At 42.3% G+C, this 8,303-nt stretch overlaps 1 protein-coding gene across 1 annotated transcript; it reads left to right on the top strand.

Annotated features, from left to right (window-relative positions):
• The first annotated feature begins 2,846 nt into the window (after window positions 1–2,846).
• Window positions 2,847–4,736, top strand: LOC106049959 (olfactory receptor 4S2-like). The gene has a single exon (XM_048053121.2). It carries the CDS (start codon window positions 2,894–2,896, stop codon window positions 3,875–3,877), a length of 984 nt encoding a protein of 327 aa, XP_047909078.2. The 5' UTR covers window positions 2,847–2,893; the 3' UTR covers window positions 3,878–4,736.
• Window positions 4,737–8,303: the final 3,567 nt, after the last annotated feature.

The following is an 8,303-nucleotide window of genomic DNA, read 5'->3' on the forward strand; positions in this document are numbered from 1 at the left end:
TGCATGATCTGCCCTGTAGCTGCTGTAGTGCCTGAGGTGTACACACTGGCCTTGTCTGTAGCACACCAACTATAGACCCAACCCTTACAAATCCTGAAGGACCAGGATGGAGGAGCATATCACAGAGTGCACTTGTCTCAGTACAGTCATAGCCATGGCTGAGGTTTCATCAAAGAAGAATCAAATACCTACGGTAAAAAAATATGGAAAACAATCACTTCATAAACCTAAGAGTAACCTTATCTATTTAATAGTCTGCAAGCACGTCTGATATAGAATTCATTATTGGTAATGACAGTACTGATGAATCACGTGTCTTTATTTTTCCATGTGCATAGCCTATGCTGTACCTGCATGGTACTATGCAAAAGTAACTGAAGCACTTCCCTTTTATTTTTTCATTTATGGTCTCTACAAATGCTTGCACCTGTGTTACACCTTAACATCACTTAAGTAGGATTTAAGGTTACAAGGTGTTCCTAGCCCAAGCTAGGGCTTATAACTCTTTATTTATTTTATTTTTTAACTTTGTTTCTTCGCTTTTGGCTGCTGCTGGGCAAAAGTTTGATCATAGCTTATGGAAGGTGTCACTGAAAATAATATTAGACTTGTCAACACGTTGGTAAGAATTCATATAAGACTTTAAAGAATTAAACAGTGCCTTCTGTGTTTTGCATTGTCTGAGTAAAAATATCTGATAAGCAGTGAGGACTAACCACAATCCTTTCTAAAGTTGTGAAATGATTTCCTGTTTTACTTCCTCTTTTTTTTTTTCTTTCAAATTTGTACAGACCAGATGTCTAAGGAATAGCAGTCCACAGCACAGTTTTGGTATTTATTTGCACTGTCAACGTGCAATAGTAAGAACAAGTTAATATGGAATAAGAACACATATCAGAAATACTACCTTAGGAAAACAGAATTAGAAAATTAGAAATTAGAAAACAGAATTTATCTAAATGTCATGTGTCATTCCTTTACTCCTGGAATGTTTGATTGCAAGGCTAAAAGAAATAAAAGTCTTGCAAACAGCCAGCTGTGATGTTTATTTGAACCAGCAGTGCTTCCAGAAGAAATACATGGCCAACAGTAAATGAAGTCTATCTGTCTGGACAGTGTTAAAAACCCAGCCATCAAACAACCAAGCAGGCAAATGCATGCACGATGTAACACAGTCTAGATGACCGCACTCCAGTGTCACCCTCCAGAGACTACCTTAACAGCATGCAAAGTACAATTTTTAGTTGTTTATCCACTGACGATTTCTGACAAAGAAATCTTCATATGCCTCTGGGATCTCATTACTCCAGGTAGTCTTGTGCTTCTGCTGCATGATATACTTGAAATATTTCTGCTTCAATTTCCCCATCTTGTGAGAGAGAGCTGTTCTTGCAGATGCTCTAAGAAATTGTTTCTTGCAGAATGAGAAATGCAGACGGAGAGTCAGGTTGTTCTTTTCAGCTGCTGTAGTTTTCAGAATTGGCAGAGATGTGGACTGCTCTTGTGACATCTAAGCAGCAACTTGCAGCTCAGCCATTTTGATGAAACCACCTAAAGTGGTCAGAGAAGGTCATCAGAGCAGCAATAGCAAGTAAACTCTTGGAGACTGGCAAACGTAAACTGTGTAAGTTCTCTGATATTGTTACATCATTCTGTTCAAGCATGACTGTGAAATCCTACCTTTAAAAATAGAGAATTCTGTAGAGTGACTTTTGTGAGGTCCATTTTATGAATTAGAAAAACCTCAATTACAGACCTCAGTTTTTAGCCCTTGTTTTAATTTGGGTTTTTAGTTGCCTTTTTTTCCCCAGCTATATCCTGTTACCATAGTAATCTGTCAAAAGGATGTCAGTGTTAGAGAGGACTCAGAAGCTGATGATGGCATTTCCTATGTGCTCAGTCACATTTTCCCGCCTAGCTGTATGTCAGAAATCAGTGGTCACAACACACACACTTGGGTTTTCCCCACAGTGCTTTCCCTTTGGTCTTGGAGGACCATGGAGATAGGGTTGGAGACACTAAAAGACCATTTTCTCTGCTGTGCTAGATGTGTATAGCTAGTGGGTGAGGCAGAGAGCTCAGGAGACAGAACTGAGTGACCTGTGATTATCAAATGGGATTCAGACCCCAGACAACTTACTGGTATCACAGACAAGGTTATTATATCCTCGCCACCTCTGTTTTCATATATAAATTGAACACTGTGGATACTGTATGGGAGTCAGCAGGGGTGCATTCATTAACCCAGATGTATTTATGAGGGGTTCAACATTCAGTCCAGGACCTGGGTGAGGTATACAGTCCCTCTGCTAACACACCTTTAATGCAAATTAGCTCCAGATTAGCTCACGCATGTACTGTAAGAAAGGTGGTCCAAGGAAACACTGGGCAGCTCTTTCTGTGACAGCTTATACAGATCTGTCACAGTCAGAGAGATAAGGAGCAGTACTGTTGCATTCCCTTAGAGGACTGAAAAGGAAAGTACATTCTCTTATTGAGCAGGGACCTTCCTCAGGCCATGACTAAAGTTTTGGGAGTTGAATTATAGCTGCATTGTCCCTTTGGTTCAACTTTTTATTTCCAAGTCGACATTATAGGGTAAAAGTGGGTCTTGAGGGAACCTAGTAGTCATCTTTTTTTTTTAAGAGGCAAAGGTGAGAACTAGTATTCTTGAGGATATTATTTCTACCACCTTCCTCAGATAAATAATCTGAGCTTCTTATTATATACTTAAATAATACATGCTGAGTTGGATAGCAGCCTTATTCCTTGAGGGAAGCATTGATTTTAAATGGAAAGTGTCCCCCCTCCCAAAAGACATCAAAGGAAATATGATTAGTGTTTAGCATACTAGTGATGAATATATTTGTGTACTGATAACATCCTATTTCTAATGCTGTATCTGGCAGCTCTTTTCTTTACTTCAGGTCCTGTCTACTTGATGTCTATGGAGAACAAAAACAATGTGACAGAGTTCATCCTCCTTGGTCTCACACAAGATAAGACAATAGCAAAAGTGTGCTTCTTATTATTCCTAGTCTTGTATGCCGTTATCATTTTTGGAAACCTGCTTATCATCATCACTATAAAGACAAGTGAACGGCTGGACTCTCCCATGTACTTCTTCTTGAGCTACTTGTCTTTTTTAGACATAAGTTACTCTACTGTTACAGCTCCCAAACTCATTTATGACCTTCTTGTTGGTAAGAAGACCATCCCTTTTGTGGGTTGCATAGCTCAACTGTTTATGGGCCATTTCTTTGGCTGCACTGAGATCTTCCTTCTCACAGTGATGGCATATGATCGTTGCATTGCTATACATAAGCCACTTCATTATACAAATGTTATGAATAAACATGTCTGTGGCTGTCTGGTGACAGCTTCTTGGGTGGGAGGCTTTGTCCACTCACTGGTGCAGGCCCTACTGACCATTCAGCTGCCATTCTGTGGACCCAATGAGATTGACCACTATTTCTGTGATGTTCACCCATTGCTGAAGCTGGCCTGCACTAACACCTATGTCATTGGTGTCATTGTGGTTACCAATAGTGGTCTGATTTCCCTCACCTCTTTTGTTGTTCTTGCTGTTTCCTATGTTATTATCATGGTCTCTTTAAGGTCATACTCTTCCAAAGGGCGTCTCAGAGCACTCTCTACGTGCAGCTCCCATGTCACTGTTGTAATTCTGTTCTTTGGGCCATGTATTTTCATCTATATGCGCCCTTCCACCACCTTCTCAGCAGACAAGATGATTTCTGTGTTCTACACCATCATCACGCCTGTGCTCAATCCCTTGATCTACACTCTCCGAAATGAAGAGGTGAAAAATGCCATGAAAAAGTTGTGGAGCAGAAAAGTGAAGAGGAGTGAGAAATGAAACAACACAGTGCAAGCTTGTACAATGACATGAGCTCAGAAAAAAAAAAAAACATGGGGAGGAAAAGGGAAGTGTTCAGGAAGGACTTTCCAGTAATGTTGCTCTGTTTTTAGCGTAGCTTCTTGGAATAGAGCTGAGGCTAAATTCATAGATTTATGTATCTTTTATTTTCTTTGGAAACTGTCAGTCAAAAATATATTAGGTCATTGTCACCTATCAAACCTGAGTGTGGGGGGTGGTATTGTGGTGTTTACCTTCAGACATGTCATAGCTGTATCTTGGGTATTTGTCTAGGCTTCTCCCAGCATTAAGAGTAACAATCAAGTATTTTGGGAAATTGTTCTTTCCTACTATCTCCTACAAGCTTTGGAGAATGGTGTCTCCTTACATTTCTGCACAAAGGAGAGATGGTAGTTCCAAGCTTCTATGAGTAAACAATCCCTTCAGTTCAGCATGGCATTGGCAGCTTTCATCTTGTGTGTTTTCGTGGGCTAACATGATGTGTTTACAACTGAGCAAGCTGCTGAGTCAGCAGCCTTTGGGGAGATGGGACTCATTTCAGGGTAAAATAGGAACATGAGAGAAACAGGAGGTTATATTAGGTCAGGGGAAAATGACAGATTGTGCTGAAACATCAGCAAATAAATAAACACCAATATGTACATAGAATCATAGCGTCATAGAATCATAGCATATCCCGAGTTGGAAGGGACCCATAAGGATCATCAAGTCCAACTCCTGGCACCGCACAGGTCTGCCCAAAAGTTCAGACCATGTGACTAAGTGCACAGTCCAAACGCTTCTTAAATTCAGACAGGCTTGGTGCAGTGACTACTTCCCTGGGGAGCCTGTTCCAGTGTGCAACCACGCTTTCGGTGAAGAACCTCTTCCTGATGTCTAGCCTAAACTTCCCCTGCTTCAGCTTAACACCGTTCCAACGGGTCCTGTCACTGGTGATAACGGAGAATAGGTCACCTGCCTCTCCACTCCCCATCACGAGGAAGTTGTAGGCCGCGATGAGGTCCCCCCTCAGCCTCCTCTTCTCCAGGCTGAACAGGCCAAGTGACCTCAGTCGCTCCTCATACGTCTTCCCCTCTAGGCCCTTCACCATCTTCGTAGCCCTCCTCTGTACACTCTCCAACAGTTTAATGTCCTTCCTGTACTGTGGTGCCCAGAACTGCACACAGTGCTCGAGGTGAGGCCGCACAGTGCAGAGCAGAGCGGGACAATCACTTCCCTCGACCGACTAGCAATGCCGTGCTTGATGCACCCCAGGATACGGTTGGCCCTGCTGGCTGCCAGGGCACACTGCTGGCTCATATTCAGCTTGCTGTCAACCACAACCCCCAGATCCCTTTCTGCGGGGCTGCTCTCCAGTGTCTTGTCGCCCAGTCTGTACGTATAGCCAGGGTTGCCCCGTCCCAGGTGCGGGATATTATAAATGATGTTCAGGCAGACCTTGCTGTTACCAGAGGGTGAACTTTCAAGCATGCAAACGCTAGCTACTCTGTAGCCCATTCAGCTGCACAATGGTGGCCCAAGGTGTCTGCAAAGCTCATCGTTGCCTGCTGCTAGAAGCAATCACAGAATCATAGAATATCCCGAGTTGGAAGGGACCCATAAGGATCATCGAGTCCAAATCCTGGCCCCACACAGGTCTACCCAAAAATTCAGAGCATATAACTAAGAGCACAGTCCAAACACTTCTTAAACTCCGACAGGCTCGGTGCCGTGACTATGTCCCTGGGGAGCTTGTTCCAGTGCGTGACAACCATCTCAGTGAAGAACCTCTTCCTGATGTCCAGCCTGAACCTCCCCTGTCACAGCTTGATTCCACTCCCTCAGGTCCTACCGCTGGTCACTAAAGAGCGTGGATTGGCACCTGCCCCTCTGCTCCCCCTTGTGAGGAAGCTGTAGACTGTGATGAGGTCTCCCCTCAGCCTCCTCGTTTCCAGGCTGAACAGTCATACCACTGGATATCCCTGTTCTTCTTACAGTAAATGCTTTCTTATGAAAACCACATTGTCATATGCTGACTCTATGAGTTAGCTATTAAAACACTGGTATTAGGTACTAGTTTGGTCATTTGCTGATGCAGGTAACAGGAGAGGAATCTTCTCCACTTCCCCTGCCACTGCAATTTCCAGTAATAATAATTACTCTTATTACTGCTCAGTGTCAGTATCACGATGTAAAAACTCACAAGGCTAATAGCTAAAAGCGTTCCTACAATGGAAAGTCGGAACTTGTTTTTTTTATTTGGTATTTCCTGGTGAATGTGCTATCCAATTCAGTGTTTTTCTCCCTCCTGACTCTGGGTCCCCAAAACACTCATAATCTAAGCTGACCAATGACAACGAATGTAAGATGTGCAATTTATTTCCCAACAAAACTCATGCACTACAAACCTAAAATCACAGCTATTCTTGTCTGGATCAACTTAAAGGAGCCCTGCTCTCTAACACGTTTCCAAAGCCTTGACCTTATGTCATCAGTGACCTTCATAGCAGATCAGTACAGCAATCCAAGAATTGTTAAAATCTATAAACACTGCCTCTTCCACTGTCCACAGGAATTATCAGGATAGTTTTCATAGCTTTATTTAGACCCTGGATGAAGTTTCATATTTTGACCAGTTCTCTGTAAGTATTGCACTAGTATTATCTATAGAATAGGTATATCAGTGGAAATAGGGTGATTAAATCTCTCTCCATGATGAAATACAACACATTTCCTAGCTGAACGCTGAAAATGTTCCTCATCTTCTTAATAAGAATGTTATTGTTTGGTTGATTTTTCCTCAGCTGTTTCCAGTAAGGAAACTGAAGAATCTCTAAAAGGGATAAAGTCAAGTACCAAACACAAACTGCTTTGATACTGCAGAGCCCATTTCAGCCTGTCTAAGCTTAAAAGTGACCATTTAAATGCTGAAGTGGGAGTTCAAGGAAACAAATTCAAGCTGTTTTTCACTTGAGCCTCAGTTCTCAGTGACGCACCACCTCTGACAACATCTTTGGTCTGCCTAGACTTTCTTTTGTCTTGGTGAATGAATGGTGAATGAGTCCAGTCTATCCCTGTGTGACTGCAGTTTCCCACTATGGCAACTTAGCCTAGCTCTGCAGCTCCTCTGATCCAAGCAATGTTTCCTGGTGCCCAACATTTCTCAATGCAGGGATTGTTAGTACGACTCTACAATTATGTTTGTTTTATTAGGAGCTTTTTTTTTTTTCACACAAAAGGCCCCTGACTGTATAGAAGTGCACGGTGTCTTGTCCTTTCCCATCAGCCTTCAGGAACAAATTGCTGTGCTGTTGCACACCAGGGACCCAATCACCAAATCTCTTTAATAAGGCCCTGGGCAGCTACTTGGAGTTTGGTAACAAAACAGTTCTCACGGGTCCAACTCCACTACTGGTAAACTACCTTCCATATCCAGTACATTACAGGAGTATTTATATGTTGTGTGAGGATGGTCTGAGTTTGAGAAGGGGGATGCAGGAAACTCTGAGGTCAGCTCCGAAAGTCTTGGAGGTGTTGCCTCATTGGATATTTCTGACTAAATGGTAGATGGAAAATGGGACATAGATACTGTCACAATATAATTTGTTTGTAGCCTGCCAGGACAAGAAAAATTGCTAGAAAATCTCCTGAAACAAATTTCTATGCAACAAGAAACTTAAACAAGAGTAGGATGTGGCAATTACAAGCAGAAGGAATAAGAGTGGAACAATGCCATGTCAGATGAAAAGTAGAAACAAATTTGAAGTGAATGATTATAAATGTTTTCAGAAGACAAATGCTGTGGAGTTCAGACTTGGAAGTTCATGTTGTAACAACATTTAGTAACTGGGTACAGTAGTAGCGTGCTTGTTGTTTTTTGTTTGTTTGTTTAATCTCATCTTTGCCTGTGTTTTTCATATCAGCCATGGCATATTAAAGCACGTGTGTGGTTCTGTTCATCCATGTGAAAGGCTGAGAGAAATGCTTGGTAATCAGTTGAAAAATGTACAGAAATACGTAAATGCTACTGTAACATTTTGGCCAGTTGGATCCTTTCAGGCAGCTTCATTTAACATTGATTGCATTATAGACATCCAGCATGGGACAGGTGTCTGCTCTCCATTTATACTCAGACAGGTGTGCTGTCTTCTAGTGTATAAGCACATCACTGTAGTGTGATGTTCTAAACAAGGTAAACTGAGCCATACCTTTAGAGTGTTTATTTCTCTTCATTGACTACACAGGGAGCCAGTGCTGTGATGCCTGTACTGCAGGTGTCTGTCTAGTACAACATGGGGGGGCACTACGGACAGATGGCTAGTCATCCCCTCTGCAGCTATGCTAGCTCTGGAAGATTACTGAGCCCTCGGGAGAGAGGACAAAGTGGGACCATTTCTAGACTAGTGTTGTGATTTTCCGTCATATA

Source organism: Anser cygnoides, chromosome 5 (genome assembly GCF_040182565.1).
Source record: "Anser cygnoides isolate HZ-2024a breed goose chromosome 5, Taihu_goose_T2T_genome, whole genome shotgun sequence".
Lineage (NCBI taxonomy): Eukaryota > Metazoa > Chordata > Aves > Anseriformes > Anatidae > Anser > Anser cygnoides.